The following is a 21,754-nucleotide window of genomic DNA, read 5'->3' as shown; positions in this document are numbered from 1 at the left end:
AGCAAGCGGTCACGACCATTCCAGAGTTCTACCGTTGATGGGGAAAATGAAATTTTTAAACTATTCAAGCATGGCTGGAATGAAACAACGTTAAGGTGGTTAGTGTTTCGACTTGCGCGGGCGGGGCACTTCACAGATGAAACCGGTGCCGTAACAATGACCCATATATGATCTTATACAAAGTGATAAGGCATTCACACATACATCTGTATGCAAATGTCAAGCAATAAGCCATGGGCATGTAATGAAGGCGAAATGTGATGGTCATATTGTCACGTTCAATTAACAGGCGACTTCTAAAAGAGGCCGTTAAGGTCCGAACCGTCGAAGGGGCAGCGCAGCGCCGACAAAAGGCCAAGGCGCGAGCTCTTGAGCCCGCCCTTCCTTGTCCTCTTCTCTGAGCAAGTGGCCCAAGCGCGTGGCACAAGTACGTGGCATTACGCCTCCTCCCAGAAGAGCATCGATTCGATGCTGAATAAATCGTTGACGGGCAGAGAGACTTGTCCCAGGACAAACGCAATGGTCCGAAAACCATGACTATTATGCTGTGTGATGTGGTTTTAACCGCACGACGTGCACAATCTCGGGCCGCGTTTGTCCGGGTCGTGCTGGCTGAGCGCCATCCGGAACAACTTCATAATTGAGGTCACTCAGTCGCCGAGGCACTTTGCAAGGGCCGAAGTACCGGCTAAGAAGCTTCTCCGAGCCGCCTTTACGACGGACGGGGTCCAAGCTAACGCTTAATCACACGGTTGGTAGTCAACTTGTCGGCGGCGGAGGTTGCAGTGTCGCGCGTCAGAACACTCTTCACGCGAACCAGTTGGCGTGCTTCCTTGACAGGTTGCACAAAACGCTCAGTGCATTCATCAAGACTGTGAGAATTGTCACATGGTAACATGCTTCTAACATCGTCCGAACTTCACGACCGTAAACAAGAGAAAACGGTGTGAAGCGTGCGGTCTCTTGCGTAACGGTGCTGTACGCAAACGTGACGTACGGTAGTACCTCGTCCCACGTTTTGTGCTCCACGTCTATGAACTACATGGACAGCTTGTCGATCGCGGTTTTTTTAAGGCTTTCGGCCAAGCCATTTGCTTGCTGATGATATGCAGTGGCCTTTCAGTGCGTGGTGTAAGTCACATGACGAAAATTCAAGCGGCCTTGCCGTAAACGCCGCCCCTCGATCTGTCATGACAGAGGTTAGGACGCCATGACATAGCATGACGTTCTGTACGAAAAACTGTGCAACCTCAGAAGCGGTACTTTTGGGAAGAGCCTTTGTTTCAGCATAGCAGGTTAAATAGTCTGTGGCGATGATGACCCATTTCTTTCCGGAAGTAGCCAACGGAAACGGGCCCAGGAGGTCCATGCCGACTTGATCGAAGGGCCCTCGAGGAGGCTGGATATGATGCAGCAATCCCGCAGGTTTCACATTGGGTGGCTTTCGCCGCAGGCATTCACGGCAGGCTTGGACGTATATTCCAACACGACTGGGGAGTTTAGGCCAGTAGTACGATTTCCATACCCCAGCCAGAGTTCGAGTGAAATGCAAGTGCCCAGACGCAGGTTCATCGTGACATGTGAACAGGATTTCGTTACGAAGCTCTGCGTGTACGACCAGAAGATAGGTTTTGTTGCTGGGAGCAGAATTATTCTTTAATAACATTCCCTGTCGCAAACAAAACGTACACAGTCCGCGAGCAATTTGTCGGGGCAGACGTACGTTGAGGCGTTTTAGATGTACAACGATAGGTGGCAATTTACAATCTGCTCGCTGCTGAGTACATACGTTTGCCTCGCCTATGGTGTCGAGAAAAGCGCTCTCATCTTCGGTGTGTTGATCGGCAGGCTCAACACGCGCGCGCGGCAATGTGTCGGCATCGTCGTGTCTGCAGCCTGACTTGTACACAATGGTCATGTCGTATTCCTGCAGGCGCAAGCCTGCAGGAATACCTTGCCAGTCATACAGAATGGTCTCTTAGGTTTCCCAGCCAGCATAAGGAGTGATGACACGTCACGACCCGGAATGGGCGGCCATAGAGATAAGGTCGGAACTTTGCAAGTGTCCATACCACAGCAAGATGTTCTTTCTCAGTGATGGTGTAATTGAACTCCGGTCATGACAGGGCGCGACTGGCGTCAGCTATGACCCTATCGCCGTACTCCAGCCGCTTAAGAGCACTGCATCCAGACCGACGTTGCTGACGTCGATATGAATTTCCGTTTCGGCTTCCTCGTCGAAATGCCCAAGAAAAGGGGGCAATCCCAGGCGGTGTCGAAACTCAGTAAAATTCGCTTCCTGTTCAGAGCTCTAGATGAACGGCGTGTCGTCTCTAGTGACATGAGAAAGTGGTTCAGCGATTTTAGAAGTATTGCATATAAAGCGACGGTAGCATGCGCACAGTCCCAGGAAACGTCGAACGCCTTTTTTTTTAGGCAGGAGTCGGGAAAGCAGCTACAGAGTCAGTTTTCTCGAGATCGGGACGGACGCCTTCCACATTCACGACATGTCCAAGGAACTTTAGTTCTTCACAACAAAGTGACATTCCTGAGGCTGTAAGGTGAGGTTGGCCAATCGGATTGCCGCGAGAACTTGCCGCAGGCGCTTAAGATGTCCAGAGAAGCTGCATGCCTGAAAATACGACCACATCATTGAGATAGGCAAGAGACGTATTTGACATTTTAGGTCGGCTAGCACAGTGTCCATCATCCGCTGGAAAGTTGCAGGAGCAGAGCACAACCCCAAAGCAAGTACTGGCAACTTGTAAAGTTCATTGGGAGTGACAAAGCCTGTTTTCTCCCGATGACGCTCGTCTACCTCAATCTGCCAGTACCCACTCTTCAAGTCAAGGGAGGAAAAATACTTCGTTCGCCGTAGCTGGTCGAAAGAGTCATCTATGCGACATTGTTGAGTTTTCTATAATCGACACAGAAGGGGAGAGTGCCGTCCTTCTTTACTCGGACAACCGGTGGCGACCACGGGCTGTTTCGAGGTTGGATGACGACATCGCCAATCATCTCCTTGATTTGCTGAATTGCTTTGCGTTCTTTCTGCGAATCACGATACGGCTGCTGGGGACGTGCATCGTCGCAAGTAATTATCCTGTGCTGTGTGATCGGCGTCTGACTGACTTTAAACGATGCAGCGAAGCAGCCCTTGAATTCACAAAGCAGTGAATGCGAACGCGAAGCAATTCGACGTCAGTCGTGAGAGCTCCTAGGCAACTGGCAGCAGAGGAGAGATTCACTTGCCGATCGTACTGGTGCGAGTGCTGGTGCAGAGCCTTCTCTATGGTGACGGGTTCAGTGAGAAACTCCGCACGCACTGAGAACGCATCCACGAAAAAGCTGCTCTTTCCCGCCTCGTATCAAGTGACGCAGCTTCTTGTCTTCCGGCATCATTAGGTCAGCTCGCCTGAAGAGACGCACCATGTCTTCCACGTACATAGCCACACTCTCATTAGGTTTCTGAAAGCGAGACTCGAGGGACTATTCGGCTCGTTCCAGGCGATCGGAGCTGGCGTAGGTGTCCAAGAGACTGCGACAGAAATCATGTGATGTCAGGACATCTTCGCGGTTCTGGAACCACATGCCAGCGCCATCCAAACGGCTAAAATAGACGTTCCGGGGTTTCGAGTCGTCATCCCATCCACTGAACTTCGCTACGCACTGGAAGTCCGCCAGCCATTCTTCATCGTCTTCAAGAAGGTCGCCATGGAAGGGACTTGGTACGCACGGTTTTTGCAGCGTGTAATAATGAGGTACTGTCGCAGACGTCGCCGAGTTTGTGTGGTAGTACCGGATGTAGCATCCATACCTGCCGACGTTGTCGTTGTCCTCGCAGGTAAAGGCTCAAATTCGGTGTCCAATCCCTAGATTCTCCGGCTGACGCCGTGCACTGGCGCGAGCTTCGGTATCGGTCTAGCGTTCCTGCAGCTGGGAGGGGTCTGCTGCATGGGTCGAGCATACCCCGAACCTCCACCAGAAAAATGTCACGTTTAATTGACAGGTGACTTCTAAAAGAGACCGTTAAAGTCCGAGCGATCGAAGGGGCAGCGCAGCACCGACAAAAGGCCAAGGCGCAAGCTCGTGAGCGAGCCCGTCCTCGTCTTCTGGGAGCAAGTGGCCCAAGCGCGTGGCATAAGCGCGCGACAATATCTGTTATATATAAATTTTTGCGCTTTCTTTCGCGGACATTCTAATTTGTGGGCGGCAATTTGTGAGTAGGGAGATCCGACAATAGAAGCATACTCCGAAATTGGCCTAGGTGATTAGTGTTTTCTATGCAGTAAGTTTGAAATCCTTAGTAGCGCCCTTTAACGTTGGTTTTAAATATGCTAGTTAGCGAAGTGCGTTCAAGTGAATGCGTTCTGTGTGGTTCAACCACTTCATATTATGAGGAAAAGTTACCCCGAGGCATTTAAACTTGTCTACATTTGCGATTTTGGTCCCGCTGAAACCATAACAAAAATGCAAGAATGTTGTCTTATTAATGAAGGTCATCGAGACTGTCTTCATATAATGAGCTGTTAGTTGCCAAGATCCCTCCAGGCACGGAACTCAGAAAAAAACATCATTTAACACTGACTGGTCACTTGCACTCGAGGCTTCAGAATACACAATCCTCTGTGTATAATCGTAGTTTATTGAATATGACAGTTTCCCGCGGCTTTTAGAATTAGCTCTTTAGTGTGGCGCTGCTAACTTTACCAAACGCAGCAGCCATTGTTTGCTTCAAAAAAATCCGAGGTAATAATTTCGCCCTTGAGATAATTGTAACTTTTTCACGTCATTCTCGCACACGTAACCAGGCAAAGATAGCTTTGTGCTTACTAAGTACAAATCTGTATTTGCATACTTAGTTTGTATTATTGTATAGAGAAAGTAGCAATATGTGAAGCAACATGGTGGTCCGTGTAACACGATGTCGCTCAATGTGGCGTATGTTTTCAACGCAACTTAGTAACTGTTCTTTTTTAATTTGCAGATGTTTAAGAAGAAACGCGCACCAGCGGTGAAGCACAGCGCACATTCGATTGCTAGATCGATGGGTGCTCACACTTTTTCTTAAGCCCAGTTGCTAAATATTGCTAAATATTGCTAAAAGTTGTTAGAGATGGCGCAGACTCATGTGATTCAGCAAAAACAGACGATAAAAGAGAGGCAGCGATCCAGTTGCTATATAGGATAGCCGCAATCTAAAAAAACCACGCAAACAAATCAGTGAAAAAGTCGCCTTTTTGGCGCCACACATTCTCAACAATGTTCCGGGAGAGCGCGCAAACCCAGCTTCGCTTTCAAAGCCAAAGGATACTGCAGCGTGCTGGTGGGCTCTCAAGTGGTTAGTTTGAGGCAACAGTTCAAGAGTGTACTCTTGACAGTAACCTCCCAGAATACTGTCTTTGCAATATTGTAAGTGTTCTTGGAGCTCAGGCACTTGATTTTCATCAAGGGCACCAGACGCTCGAATGCCTTCGATTCTCATTGCATATTTTCATTTAGAGCTTAGTAAGATAGCTTGAGTTTCCGAATACTCCACGTGAAAACAACTATGAAATTTTAAACATGGCCAGTGGTTCGCGCTATCCATACCAATGCTGCATGGCAATGTGAAGTAGAGATAGAGTGGAAAGTTTAATGCCAGCGAAAGCAGAGGTTACCGAAAGGTCATGTCTCTGGCCTGCTGCTCCACCAATATGGAATAACTTTATGCTGATAATGATGACACATGGAATTTGATGGCTCAAAGGCCAAAAAATGTGTTTTAAGAGTAACACCCACCTAATGGCCACCTTTCTTTCCACTGAATACAATTAGTCACTTTGACGGCATGTGTTTGTTATCGAATTGTTCCAGACCTAGTACACTTTGGGCCTTCTTTCCTTTGAAAAAATTATGGTGTTCTAACTTTAAAGCACACACTAACTTGTTTCTTCGGTCACTGACATATGGGCATGTAGTTTTGACATGTGTTCTGAGCCCGGCTCTTGTACAGGACTCCTTTCAGTAATATCATGGGTCCTCACGCTTGTCCACATATAAGCTGAAATATAGGGACTTGTTTGCGGTACGTCACGGCGCGCAAAAATAAGATAGCGAGATAAAGATGAACGAATTTCGGTGCTTTTGCGAGAATTTCGGTACCATGACCGTAAGGTATACACACGTTCTATCAACCGTTCCACCATCCTATTACACCTGGAAGTATGGTGCTCCTTCACATATGCACTTTTTCCCTTCATCGGGCGAGATGTCGTATAACATAAAAACGAGGAAACGTTAAAACCAGCCGTTACTGAGTCCATATAGTGTACCGAAATGGCGTCAGGGAATGCTGCAGAATAGATGAAGCACATGCTGGCCGTCCTTGGTCAACATTGAACTCGAGGGCCCAATGATGCAAACTGTGACCCACTCAAATGTGCTATCAATAAGTAGTAGTCGCATAAGAGAAGACTTACGCACTCCAACTTTTTGGGAAGAATCTTCACAAGAAAGGATAGATATGACAAGTGATGAACATCCTATCGGACAGATGGTTCATAATGTTACCCAATGTTCATTGTAGGCTTTTGCGAACACTTTCAGGCCCAGAATAAAGCATTGCAAGGGCCTGGGCTGGCCCGAACGGCCGGGCAGGGCTGAGTAAAGCAAGATTTAGCGTGTCCGAGCCGGGACAAGGCTCGCTGCCTTAGAGCATGAGTTGGGCTCGAGCTTGAAGCGATGGGTTCGCGTCGGGCCTGGCCTTTGTATGACGGACACGAACAGGGCCCAGGCGGAAACAGTGGGCCCGTGCAGTGCTCCGGCGCAGACAGTGGGTTATCCCTTGCCGAGTTGGACTTCGTCGTGAAACACGCGTTATCCAGGACAAGAGCTTGCCTCTGCAGGGCGCAGCCTTTTAACGAATGGTCGAACACTGCATACGTGACGCACGCACTGCGCTAATCGCACTGTTTAGATTTGTCGCCAAATTAGGCTTGCGGGCCATTATCAGTTTCAGCATGTTTGTCTTTCCTTCTCCACAATGAGGCTTCAGATCATCTTATGCGAGTAAAGACTCATTTTTTTCATTCGTTCGTTCGTACGTTCATTTATTTACTGACATTACTCTTTGTAGCTAAAGTAAGGTGAGCGTCCATTATTCGTTGAAAGAAATTACTGCAAAAACGTTTTTGTCCTACACGCTTCGGCTATTTGGTGGAAGAAAAGAACTGGAGTGTATTCGATCAAACGCGAGGACATGCCTATCGCTGTAAGAGCTATCGAAGAACTTACAGTACATTGCTGCGAATAAGTTGAAAGCGCATTGATTGCTTCGAATTCTTTGTTCACTCCCTTAAATTTAGGTGTCGCCAGATACCGAGAAATACTGTGCGCGTCAGGTGTATTAATGGTTTGCAGTGTCACTACTACAATGCAAAGGTTTACTTTGATGAAGCGTTGGGGTTTTATCTCGTTTTCAAGCCCAACCATTTCCTTCTGTCTTTGCTCACAGAGTGTTTTGTCACACATATTGCCTTATTTTTGATAAATCGGCTACAAAAAACAGCCATACCATAGTCGATGCAGGGCTCCTGCTTAGAATTGGGAATCCTGAATGGACAGGTGGCAATAGTGATGGGAAAGTTCATCACCAGGTCATCGCCAGACTTTTCCATCTCCACCCATACCTGTAAGTACAATCAGAACAAATAAGCACTTCGAATTGACTATCTAATAAGAAAAGTTACATAGTTAACGGAAGTACAAGGTATGCAAGGTATAACGATGCATACCATACGTGGTTTCAACTCACAGATCTAGAGCCAGCACTGTTGAAAACTCAATATAACGAACTGTTCCCCGAAGTGATCCCCCTAAATGTGGCACACTTTAAAGCTAAATTTTTTACACACATCGTTTACAGCTCACAAGCTCAAGTGAACACATATTACAGTAATTCTTCAAAACTGGGTTATTTAAGCATTCGTTATGCCGACTATTGTGGCGGTATTGTGGTGACTATAGGTGTGGTAGGACTTCTAGGCCGGTTTTGAAGTAATTTGGCGTTCCCGCATCTCCTCGAATCTCTCAGGGTTCAAAACTCCGAAAGTAGTTCTCGCGTTTTCGTTGTCACGTGCTACACGCAGAAAATTTCAAAACCGCTGCGCTATCGCACATTACCAAGCGGGGAAAATACAATTTCGAGTAAGCGCACCCTTTCTTGCGCTATCATTTAGCGTAAGCATTCGCACAAGCGACAAGAACCTTTTCAAGGAGACGAACAAAAACTTATCCACCATCGTCTTCATTTGTGCAGGTGGTGCCCCATGTGACAAAATGACATGTTTCTTTCCCGATTTCGATTTTTCCTCTTAAGTAGATATTCATAGCACGTTTCTCTTCCATTGTCGCCACCCATGAGAATATCTCAGCATGTATGATTTTCCACTTGGCGTTCTTTGTTGCCATGTTGCTCATCATACTAGTCGTATATTTGCTGGTTAGCTTCTTAGTTATTTTCCTGCACTGTGAATCAATGTCTTTACCTGTACAAATACCTGAACATTGTCTCTGCCCATTCACTTTCTTCAATATTCCCCAGCCGTTTTTCATAATCAATTTTACTCTGAGCTTCCCTTACTTCAAGATTTCTCCAACACACATCACCCTGCACAGCTTCATTTGTAGCTTTCCTATGAGCGCCCAATGCGAGGCGTACAACTGACCTTTGGTTGCCATCGAGTCCTGATTGTACTCCTAATCGGAAACAAACAACCGCATTTCCTAATGTAAGTCTTCGAACCATTACACATTTCCACATACCCAGAAGTACCTCGTACCTATTGTATGCCCATAGCGCTCTTTGTTTCATAATGGCTGCATTTCTCTTCCCCTTTACTGTTATTGATTTTTCCTGTGTTTCTATATATCTATTGCCTTCGTTTATCCATATACCAAGGTATTTACATTCTTTTACCCGAGGTATTTCCAGGCCCTGCATTGCCACTGTCTGTTTTCGTTGTTTTCATTGAATCCCATAACACCCGATTTTTTGCGCTAAATTTCAATCTTAAATGCTCACCTTCTTCGCCACAGATATCAGCCAGACGTTGCACATCACTTTGCTCGTTAGTCAGCAACACAATATCGTCCACAAAAAAAAAAAAACCTGAAAGCTGCTGCAGTACTGCTGTGCCTGCCCGTTGTACGAGAGATTAGACGCGATATTACTTCCCTCTCGTGCCATTTCCATCCTCACCATTAGGAACAGCAGTGGAGGTAAAGGGCACCCCTGCCACACCGCCTTGTTGATATGAAATTTCTCCTCGCTCCTCATCCCTTCCCATTCAACACGAACATTAGTTTCCAGGTAAATGTCTCTCAAAAGCTGTATACAATCGTCACCCAAGCCTTCCCCTTCCATAATATTCCACAATATGTTGCGGTCTACGTTGTCATGCGCTCCAGTAATGTCTGAAAAGGTCCCATATAACGGCCTCTTTTCTACTCTGGATATTTCAATAGACTGGGGAAGGACAAGTAAGTTATCATCCAGACGCCGACCTATTCTGAAGCAAGTTCGAAGTTCTCCCCAAATGCCATTTTTCTCTGCGCATGCTTGCAGCTTTATTTCAATTGTCTGCGTTGCTAATCTGTATATTACCGATGTAATGGTACACGGTCTATGTGAGTAAATTATATCTTTCTCCCCTTTATCTTTATATATTAAAATCATTCTAATTTATCGCCAACTGTCTGGTATTCGTCTAACTCTTAAAGCTTTTTCAACTCTTTTCAGCAGAGCTTTCTTACTTTTTGGTCTTAGTTCATGAATCAGCCTAACAGGAACCTCGTCAAACTCTGTGGTTGTGCACTTAGGAATTTCTTTTCGGCTTTCTTTGAGTTGAAATTTCTCAGCACCAGCTCCTTTTCTATCTGGTTCTCTCTCATGCTCTTTTTCCCTCAAATACAACCTTTTCATCGCCTTGGAAAGATTCGGCTACTATTTTTCGGATATAGTTTAGTGCCGAGTTCCCTTCCTGCTTGTTTCCATTTTATTCTAAGATATGTTATATTGTGCCAGACTTCCTGCCTGATAACTTTATGTGGTTCCAAAATATTATAGGTGCGGTCTTCTTTTTCTCACGTCTTTCTGACAACCAACACTCACTTTACCCTTTTATCTTTGTTTCGACAAGTATTTGCACCATAGCAGTTTTCTCCCGCTGTATTTCCCATTTTCTGGCTAATTTATCCTGCGGTAACTGCGCTTTTCTCACTGCTTTCTTTTTCTTGCATCCTTTCTGTCGTTCCGCGATCGCTTCTCGTATCTCTCTGTTCCACCACATTTTCGGTTTCTTTTTTCTTTTCCAACGAGCGTGTTGCTGCTCCTTCTGCATTTCTGTCGTTATTATACTTAGTAGCTCACTACATTACCACTCTTTGTTTTGCAATTTGCCATGTTCTTCCTCGACTCTTGTGACTATATTTATAATTTGTTCAGCGTTCAACTTTGGACTGACGATTTCGTGCTTCTTGCTCTCTTTCCCAACTACATATCCCATTTTCAAAATGATGTGTTTATGGTCACTTCCTATATGCAGCTGTACCCTTCCTCGTAAATGACCATATCTTTCAGCTTTTCGTGAATCGCTTTTGTCATCAGACAGTAATCAATGGTCGATTGCCGGTTTCCCACTTCCTACGTGATCTGCCCATCACACTTAGGCCCTGTATTCAGAATAAAGTGATTAAGTTGCTTACAACGATCAAGCATTAGCTTCGCGTTGTTGTCAGTATAGCGATATAAATTCTGTATGTGGGCATTCATGACACCTAATATGACAATTTCTTCATCATTTCCGAAACCCCTAATATCAGCATTTGGGTACTTCACTAACTATTGAATCTTTTCTCTGGAATTATTTCTAGTCCACAAATACGTTACGCTCAGCCATATTTCTTTCCACTCATTCTACAGGATAACCAAAGATGCTCTTGAAGTTTTGAATTCACTCTTTTCCATTTGGCTCCCTGATGGATGAGCATTGAAATTCCCCCTACCTGTCTTTCCGACTAAGTTCTGTTGCATCCTTCCCAAACATAATTCTCTATCACTGGCGGCTCGTTCGAGTCTCTAAGGTGCGCTTCTGTAACCACATACACCCCTATTTCTTCTCTATTTAGCTGCTCCTCAATTTCTACCCGCTTTTCCTTTCTTCTGCCGCCCTGCATGTTTATGTGGCCTACTACATCGCGATCTCTATTTCTTGTTTTCCTCCTTTTTCTGTTATCAACGACAATGCTATTCCGAGGTCCCCCTAGGGAAGCTTCTTCATTACTACCTACACTGCCCTCCTGAGCGCTCATAGGCCACCCAAAAAGCAACCGCACGAACCACCAAGTCACCAGCCCACTTCTCGTCTGTGACTGAAGTGGATCTCGTCTCATCAAGAACCACTACACCTTCTCACTTCCATGTTAACTTCTACAACCTAGAAACCCTTCTCTCTGCTCATTGTCCATTAGCGTCATTAGCAGCCACTATGGCTCTTTGCATGTTACTGTCACATACAAGCTCCTCCGACACCGTGCATACCAAGATCTGCACTTGACAAGAGAGCGCGCGCAAGTCGTCTGCCCCCTTCACCAAGCGCTGGGCCAGTCCAGTTCCTTTCCTGTTTAGGACGTCACTTAGCCCACCTGCTACTATGACAAGGTTGCGCACGTGGGCATTTTCCGCGAGCTTTGCTTTTGCTCGCTCCATGACAGAACCCAGCGTCCACCGCGGAAATATCCCTACCGCCACTCTTTCATCACCTTTCACCCTCTCCACAAATGCTTCTGAGCACCTAGCCAGGTTTGATTCATTGGCGATAATCACCATTTCACTCTCTCCTACCTCTCCCAGATTCCCTTTGTCTTTCTCCGCGTGATTCGGACTTGACAAGGGGCATTGACCTCTGCGTCACTGGATTTTTTTTTGTGGCCGCCTCAAGGTAGGTGCTACTCTTTGCAGCTGCCCCCTTCGCAGGTTGCATGCATCTCACGAGCTTTGCTGACACTCCCTGCCCTGTCACGTCGGGAGCCTGCGTTCCATTGTCACGCACATTCCCGTTGACAATGGCGGCCCTGTTCAGCTTTTCCTCGGCAGCTAGAAGTCTTTGTTCCACCACCTTCCACGCATCACGCTCGATATTTAGCTCATTTTTGAGTTCTTCGGCCTTTTTCACAATCTCATCCAGGAAGTCCTCCATTTTCTTCAGCCTAGCATAGACATCACACTGCGTGCCGATTAACTCGATTTTATCTCCATTCTCATCCGTTCCCTCGTCTACCATGAAAGACCCCCAGGACAATGCACGCTTTACCGTCTTGCTTGCCGTGTGTCACACTTAGCTTTCGCTAAGCCAAACACCAAAGCTTTGAAAGCACGTGTTTTCTAGCAAAGGCTGATACGCACAGAATCGAAATCCTTAAAATGCCACAAAGTAATTATCACCAATGCTTTATGAGCAATAAATGCCGCAGACTTAAGGTATGACGCGTGTTCGAAACGGGTTCAAACACGTAGCCACGCTCTCACTGGCCTCCCAAAGCAATATTCCCTATAACAATGCACACACACACACACACTAAAACCACTAATATCTAATAATCTTGCCACTTCCAAACCTTTATTTCAAGGCTCTAAAGACTTAACGTCCCACACGGTTGCACGTGTAGAAACACGTGTCGGGAAAGGGCGTTCTGATTATCCTGCAAAAGCAAATACTATACACGAAACACACGCGCGCATATGAAAAACAGAAAAAAAGAAGAAAACTAGCCAATTACTATTGTTGGCATACCATTGTCTGTATATTACATTGCTTTGTTATGTTCCACTCCTTTCTGTAGTGCCTTAGGGCCTTGAAAGTATGTATAATAAATAAATAAATAAATAAATAAATAAATAAATAAATATTAAAAATTGCCAAATCCAAAAAAATTCGCAGTTGCACCCGAAAGCCGAAGCACCGATTGCGATAGCAAATTAGTAGATTGCTGTACGAAGTAAGGATAGTAGTTTTGTTGGCCGTATGAACTTGTAAAGACTCGCTTACTAACTAAATTAACAATTATTGAATGCCTAAGTGTGACTCTACGAGGACGTAGGAAGAAATAGACACACAGGGACAGCGCCGACTTATCCTGTCTGCTTTCTAGGTCCTTGTTCAGCCGTGCTTGCATCGTGTATTCAAACCAACAAGGCCGTAAACGTGTTTTAAATAAACTAACCAGCACGGTGTCACGTGCGCACAGGTAGTAACGAAGAAATCTCGCTCGATGACGGCGGAAGCTGTCTGTGAAAACGCTGGAGTTCGGAATAGAGGCATCATCATAATCATGATCAGCCAATTTTATGTCCACTGCAGGACGTAGGCCTTTCCCTGCGATCTCCAGTTACCACTGCCCTGCGCCAAACGATTCCAACTAGTGCCCGCGAATTTCCCAATTTCATCGTCCCACCTAGTCTTCTGCCGTCCTCGGCTGGGCCTCCCTTCTCTTGGTACCCAATCTGTAACCCTAATGGTCAAAGGTTATCTAACCTGCGCATACAAGGCCTGCCAGCTCGATTTTTCGTCTTAATGTCGATTAGAGTATCGGCTATACCCGTTTGCTCTCTAATCCGAAGCACTCTCTTTGTCTCTTAACGTCATCCCTAGCATTCTTCGTTCCATCCCTCTTGGCGCGGTCCTTGTTCTCAAGCTTCTTTGTCAGGCTCAAACTCTCTGCCCCATATGACAGCACCGGCAAAATGCACCAATCGTACACCTTTCTTTTCAATGATAATGGTAAGTTTGAAGTCACGAGCTAACAATATCTGCCGTGTGCACTCCAACCCATTTTTATTATTTAGTGAATTTCCTTCTCAAGATCAGGGTTCCCTGTGATTAACTAGCCTAGGTAAACGTACTCCTTCACAGACTCTAGAGGATAACTCTTGCTCCCTTGCCTGGTTATTGATCAATATCTTTCTCTTCTGCGTATTAATCTTCAACCCCGCTCTGTTAAGGTTCTCAATCATTTGTTGTAATTCGTCTACAGTGTTGCTGAATGGAACAATGTCATCTGCAAGCCGAAGGTCACTGAGATATTCGTCGTCGGTCTTTACTCCTAAACCTTCCCAGTTTTATAGGTTGAATACTTCTTCCGAGCATGCAATGAATAGCATTGAAGAGATTGTGTCGCCTTGTCCGACCCCTTTCTTTATAGGTATCTTCCTACTCGTGTAGAATTAGTGTAGCTGTGCAATCTCCGCAGATATTTTCCAAGATATTTACGTAAGCGGTCTGTACTCCTTGATTATGTAGTGCCTCTATGACTGCTGGTATCTCTACTAAATCAAACGCCTTTTCGTAATCTATGAAAACCATATAGAGAGGCTGATTGAACTCTGTGGATTACTCCATTACCTGATTAATGACATGAACGTGATCCATTGTAGAGTATCCCTTCCTGAAGCCAGCCTGTTCCCTTGGTCGAATAAAGTCCAGTGTTACCCTTATTGTATCGCAAATTATTTTGGCGATTATTTTACATAAGACTGAGGTAGGCTAATTGGCCTATAATGTTTCAGTTCTCTAAGCTCTCCATTTTTGCGCATTAGTATAACGTTGGCATCTATCCTAGCACGTTATCTAGTGTGGAGAATCTAGAGGTACTATTGGAGGAATTAGCAGGCATTAAATGAGATATAACACGGCTCAGTGAGGTTAGGAGGACAAATGAACTATATACAGTGCTAAAAGCGGGCACGTCGTGTGCTACCGGGGCTTAGCAGATAGACGAGAACTAGAAGTCGGATTCCTGATTAATAAAGAAATAGCCAGTAACCTACAGTAATTTTATAGCATTATCGAGAGGGTCGCAGGTCTTGTTGCGAAACTTAATAAGAGGTACAAATTGAAGGTCCTACAGGCCTACGCGCGTACATCCTGTCATGATGACCAGGAAGTCGAAAGCTTTTATGAAGACGTGGAATCGGCGATGGGTAAAGTCAAAACAAAATACACTATACTAATGGGCAGCTTCAACGCCAGCGTAGGCAAGAAGCAGGCTGGAGACAAGTCAGTGGGGGAATATGGCATCGATTATAGGAATAGCAGGAGAGAGTTATTAGTAGAGTTTGCAGAACGGAATAATTTTCGGATAACGAATACCTTCTTCCGCAAGCGGGATAACCGAAAGTGGACATGGAGGAGCCGGAATGGTGAGACAAGAAATGAAATATAGACTTCATACTCTGTGCTAACCCTGGCACCATACAAGATGCGGACGTGCTCGGCAAGGTGACCTGCAGTGACCATAGGACGGTAAGATCACGAATTAGCCTAGACTTGAGGGAACGGAAGAAACTGGTATATAAGAAGCCGATCAATGAGTTAGCGTTAAGAGGGCAAATAGAGTAATTTCGGTTCAAGCTACAGAACAGCTATTCGGCTTTAACTCAGGAAGAGGACCTTAGTGTCGAAGCAATGAATGACAATCTCATGGGCATCATTAAGGAGTGTTCAATAGAAGTCGGTGGTAACTCCGTTAGACACGATACCAGTAAACTATCGCAGGAGACGAAAGATCTGATCAAGAAACGCCAATGTATGAAAGCCTCTAACCCTACAGCTAGAATAGAACGGGCAGAACTTTCGAAGTTAATCAACAAGCGTAAGACAGCTGACATAAGGAAGTACAATATGGATAGAATTCAACGTGCTCTCAGGAACGGAGGAAGCCTAAAAACAGTAAAGAAGAAACTAGGAATAGGCAAGAATCAGATGTATGCGTTAAGAGACAAAGCCGGCAATATCATTAGTAATATGGATGAGATAATTCAAGTGGCTGAGAAGTTCCATAGAGATTTATACAGTACCAGTGGCACCCATGACGACAATGGAAGAGAAAATAGTCTAGAGGAATTCGAAATCCCACAGGTAACACCGGAAGAAGTAAAGAAAGCCTTGGGAGATATGCAAAGGGGGAAGGCAGCTGGGGAGGATCAGGTAACAGCACATTTGTTGAAGGATGGTGGGCAGATTGTTCTAGAGAAACTGGCCACCCTGTATACGCAATGCCTCATGACCTCGAGCGTACCGGAATCTTGGAAGAACGCTAACATAATTCTAATCCATAAGAAAGGGGGCGCCAAAGACTTGAAAAATTATAGACCGGTCAGCTTACTGTCTTTGCCTACAAAGTATTTACTAAGGTAACCGCAAATAGAATCCGGAACACCTTAGACTTCTGTCAACCAAAGGACCAGGCAGGATTCCGTAAAGGCTACTCAACAATACACCATATTCACACTATCAACCAAGTGATAGAGAAATGTGCAGAACATAACCAACCCTTATATATAGCTTTTATTGGTTACGAGAAAGCGTTTGATTCAGTCGAAACCTCAGCAGTTATGGAGGCATTACGGAATCAGGGTGTAGACGAGCCGTATGTAAAAATACTGAAAGATATCTTTGCGGCTCCACAGCCATCGTAGTCCTCCATAAAGAAAGGAACAAAATCCCAATAAAGAAAGGCGTCAGGCAGGGAGATACGATCTCGCCAATGCTATTCACAGCGTGTTTACAGGAGGTATTCAGAGACCTGGAGTGGGAAGAATTGGGGATAAAAGTTAATGGAGAATACCTTAGTAACTTGCGATTCGCTGATGATATTGCCTTGCTTAGTAACTCAGGGGACCAATTGCAATGCATGCTCACTGACCTGGAGAGGCAAAGCAGAAGAGTGGGTTTAAAAATTAATCTGCAGAAAACTAAAGTAATGTTTAACAGTCTCGGAAAAGAACAGCAATTTACAATAGGCAGCGAGGCACTGGAAGTCGTAAGGGAATACATCGACTTAGGGCAGGTAGTGACGGCGGATCCGGATCATGAGACGGAAATAATCAGAAGAATAAGAATGGGCTGGGGTGCGTTTGGCAGGCATTCTCAGATCATGAACAGCAGGTTGCCACTATCCCTCAAGAGAAAAGTGTATAATAGCTGTGTCTTACCAGTACTCACCTACAGGGCAGAAACCTGGAGGCTTACGAAAAGGGTTCTACTCAAATTGAGGACGACGCAACGAGCTATAGAAAGAAGAATGATGGGTGTAACGTTAAGGGATAAGGAAAGAGCAGATTGGGTGAGGGAACAAACGCGAGTTAATGACATCTTAGTTGAAATCAAGAAAAGCAATGGGCATGGGTAGGACATGTAATGAGGAGGGAAGATAACCGATGGTCGTTAAGGGTTACAGACTGGATTCCAAGGGAAGGGAAGCGTAGCAGGGGGCGGCAGAAAGTTAGGTGGGTGGATGAGATTAAGAAGTTTGCAGGGACGGCATGGCCACAATTAGTACATGACCGGGGTTGTTGGAGAAGTATGGGAGAGGCCTTTGCCCTGCAGTGGGCGTAACCAGGCTGATGATGACGATAATGATGATGATGATGATGATGCAATCAATTGGCTGAGGAGTTCTATAGAGATTTATAGAGTACCCGTGGCACGCACGACAATAACGGAAGAGGGAATAATCTAGAGGAAGTTGACATCCCCCAAGTAACGCTGGAAGTAAAGAAAGCCTTGGGAGCTATGCCAAGGGAGAAGGTAGCTGGGGAGGATCAGGTAACAGTAGATTTGTTGAAGGTTGGTGGGCAGATTGTTCTAGAAAAAGTGGCCACCCTGTATACGCAATGCCTCATGACCTCGAGCGTACCGGAATCTCGGAAGAATGCCAAAATATTCTTAATCCATAAGAAAGTGGGCGCCAAGGACTTGGAAAATTATAGACCGATCAGCTTACTGTCCATTGTCTACAAAGTATTTACTAAGGTAATCGCAAATAGAATCAGGAACACCTTAGACTTCTGTCAACCAAAGGACCACGCAGGATTTCGTAAAGGCTACTCAACAATAGACCATATTCACACTATCAATCAGGTGATAGAAGAATGTGCGGAATATAATAAACCCTTATATATAGCTTTCATTGATTACAAGAAAGCGTTTGATTCAGTCGAAACCTCAGCAGTCATAAAGGCATTACTGAATCAGGATACAGACGACCGGTATGTAAAAATACTGAAAGATATCTATAGTGGCTCCACAGACACTGTAGTCTTCCATAATGAAAGTGACAAAGCCCCAATAAAGAAGGGCGCCAGGCAGGGAGATACGATCACTCCAACGCTATTCACAGCGTGTTTACAGGAGGTATTCAGAGACCTGGATTGGGAATAATTGGGGATAAGAGGTAATGAAGAATACCTTAGTAACTTGCGATTCGCTGATGATATTGCCTTGCTTAGCAACTCAGGGGGCCAATCGCAATGTATGCTCACTGACCTGGAGCGGCAAAGCAGAAGCGTGGGTCCAAAAGTAATCTGCAGAAAACTAATTTTTAGCAGTCTCGGAAGAGAACAGCAGTTTATGATCGGTAGCGGCGCAGTGGAAGTGGTAGGGGAATACATCTACTCAGGGCAGGTACTTACCGCGAATCCTGATCATGAGACTGAAATAATTAGAAGAAAATGGGCTGGGGTGCGCTTGGCAGACATTCTCAGATCATGAACACGTCCACTTCTCTTCTCTTGTGTCCTGTCTGCACGTCTCAGCTTTTTTGCATCATGAACAGCACGTTGCCGTTATCTCTCAAAAGAAAGGTGTATAACAGCTATGTCTTACCACTACACACCTACGGTGCAGAAAGCTGGAGGCTTACAAAGAGGGTTCTACTTAAATTGAGGACGACGCAATGAGCTAATGAAAGAAGAAGAATGATGATGGTGATGATGATGATAAATACCAGGTGCACGTGTGTGTAATTAAGTAATACATACTGTGCCCCGTGGGAATAGCTCCTTCCCACGCTTGTTATGCTTCACTGCAATGCTTTTGCGTATGCTTCACCAGGTAACATTTCTGTACAGAGGCGCAGCTGCCTTTCGGGAACCGTGCCATTGGTGACAGCAGCGAATTCTTTCAATCAAAACCGCGGCACCCAATGGCATGAAGCTTCATAGCGAACGTCGAAGCAACTAGGCCTAGCGTTACCACAGTGGTGGCTACTGCTGCCATCTGATCTAGGGTGCGAGAGCGCCGGTTCGGGGCGGGAAGGTGATCAAAATGGCAGCGGTGGTGGCTTTGATTAATGCCGTTATGGGCCTGCGGTCATGGCAAAACGTCCGGAAAATCGGACGGCGAAGAGTTCTTGCGTCCGAAATTTCACACGATCTGATACATCGACTATTGCGTGGTCGTGCCGCGAAGCCGTCCGGATCATCGGGAATCCGGAATGTCGATCGTTAATTGTACACTGGCAACACCTCCAGCCGACAACAGGGCGTCAAAGACGATTCATTACGATTGCTGTCTGTTACTCAAGCCAACATTACCGCCACTTTCGACCCTTTCAATAAAATTACACCTAATTTTCCCTGATCGAGACACAAATTCCTTGAGTTTTCCCTGAGTTTTTTCAGACTACTCAAAACCCCTGAGAATTCCCGGTTTTCCCTGCTGGTAGAGACCCTGCACCCAAGAAAGTTGACGGGGACACGGCGCCGCGTTGGCTCAATTGGTAGAGCATCGCACGCGAAATGCGAAGGTTGTGGGATCGTTCCTAACCTGCTCCAAGTTGTTTTTTTCATCCACTTTCATTTCCATTAATTTATCGTTTCTTTATTTCATTTATTAAGCACATGTAATTTCCCCTATGTTGTCCTTGGTATCGGTGTTTGCTGGCGTCTTATCATATGTCCCTTCTTCATGGAAGTTAGCTAAAATGCTTCCTCTTTATAAATCCGATGATAAGCAGCCTTCGTGAACTACAGAGCGATTCCATTGACATCAGTAATGCAAAAGCTTCGAACATATCATTTAAAATCAATGTATGGTATTTAACGGGCCAAAACCACGATATCGTTATGAGGTACACCGTAGTGGGGGACAGGATTATTTTGCCCGCCTGGGGTTCTTTAACGTGCACCTAAATCTAAGTACACGGCTGTTTTTGCACTTCGCCCCATTGAAATACGGCCGCCGTGGCCGAGGTGGAAGATATTCATAAACGCATCGTACTTTAAAATGCGCAAGCATTTCCATGCACACCCAACGACGAAAGCCGCCCGTCCTACTGTGAAGGCGATCGCTATCAAAATAGGGCCCACAGCAGCGAGAGAACTTCGTGCTGCATCTCGCTTCAACGCGAACTAAGCGGCGAGAACAGAGCGCACACAAAGCTATCAGTACTCGGGGACTGTGTCCTCATCGTACATCGCCTTCCAGATAAGGCCCGCGCGGGCGCACCAGAAGCAGCCGCCGCTGCGGTACGGTTGACGACGGTTGGTATTGGTTCGCATCCAGAGGAGGCAGGGCCCTCGACAACGTCTACGTACGAGTTCTACCAAAGGTGACACTGTTCAATTACGTCACTTACTACAGCACGCATCGGCAAGTAATCATTTTTCACGAGACAGCAGCACCATCCAAATGCACCATCATGTAACTTGAGTGAACATTGCTAGTACTCCCCTCTTCATATCATGCTGGTTTCAGTTAACATTTTGATGTTTCAACTGGGCCTCTGTGTTTCACAATTCTCTCGCAGTGTTTTTTGCAATTACACCAATTACAGCAGCATACGAAACAGCACGTGATGAGTACCAAATTCCTACGCATCATTTACATATCTCCCACAGCAGATTCTGCGTGTAACGTTTTTGTAATCACATAGCCTATTATCATACAGCATAGGTTTAAACACGCCTTTAGTACCACAACGCAGTTTCTGAGTTTACGGAAGACATTTTCCTTAACCGTGATGTTGGCGACCAGGTTGGCGCTATATTTATAAATTTCTTTTTTTATAGCTCACAGTATTACATTCGCAACTCCTTGTAAACTTCACGCTATCTAAATAACCCTCAGCTAGTGTTTTGGATATAATGCTTCCTTTCGCTTCGCTCCCACTCTGTCTCATTGCGCGATCGACTCTGTTGCTTTCGTACTACATCTGGAAAGCTCCAATGCTCTCTTCTTCGGCCATTGCTTTTCTTCATATACATAAATGATTTGCCCGTGAACATTTCTTCTAACGTTCGCCTTTATACCGATAACTTTATTTTACATCAAGTGATTAACTGTTCTAATCGTCATTGCCTGCTCCGGGGGTCATTTCCTAGGTTTTTCAGTTGGTGAAACTAAAGCCCATCTATGTTGTAAAGTAGCGCCCTCGTTCGGACTTTGCCGCCGCCGCGCGGGCTGTCGGCCTTCCTCCCTCACCCCCGTCCTCCGGCGCCCGTGTTCCCTTTCGGGTTGGACTACCGCCGTCACCTAAATGTGCGAACTTTTCCATTTGCTTGTTCTTTCATCCGAAAAGAAAGCGCGCGCTTTCAGAAGTCTCTCCGGCGCCATTTCGATGCAGTGAATGAATACGGGCCGTGGCGTACGTAGTATGTGGTTCATATTGACACGTGTGCTTATCTTTATCGGGCAACCACGTTTCGCCGCCTAACAAATGTAATCGCACAGCATGGGACGCGCCTGCATGTATCCGAAGTTTCTGGAAAGTTATCGATGCTTCTATCCGCTGTCTGTTGTCCCCGAACCTTACGTTATCTGATTTCATCACCTGACGCGAATGGTGCAGAACTTTGTGGAAGGCACGCGGGTCCCCACGATTAGTCTGGAACATTCGACGATGGACGTATAAAAGCCGACGCGCTTGACCCGTT

At 45.7% G+C, this 21,754-nt stretch overlaps 1 protein-coding gene across 2 annotated transcripts in view; it reads right to left on the bottom strand.

The window, feature by feature from the left end:
* The window catches only part of LOC142560923 (arrestin domain-containing protein 3-like), a 273,574-nt gene that overhangs the window by 20,415 nt on the left and 231,405 nt on the right, over window positions 1–21,754 (bottom strand). For both annotated transcript variants that reach the window (XM_075673346.1, XM_075673345.1), the window contains exon 7: window positions 7,556–7,670. In XM_075673346.1, the coding sequence (XP_075529461.1) occupies window positions 7,556–7,670 (115 nt within the window). The remainder of the gene's footprint in view (window positions 1–7,555; window positions 7,671–21,754) is intronic.

The sequence above is a fragment of the Dermacentor variabilis genome, chromosome 10 (assembly GCF_050947875.1).
Source record: "Dermacentor variabilis isolate Ectoservices chromosome 10, ASM5094787v1, whole genome shotgun sequence".
In the NCBI taxonomy this organism is placed as follows: domain Eukaryota; kingdom Metazoa; phylum Arthropoda; class Arachnida; order Ixodida; family Ixodidae; genus Dermacentor; species Dermacentor variabilis.
Note: the sequence above shows the minus strand (reverse complement) of the source record. Positions and strands in the feature narration are given on the sequence as shown.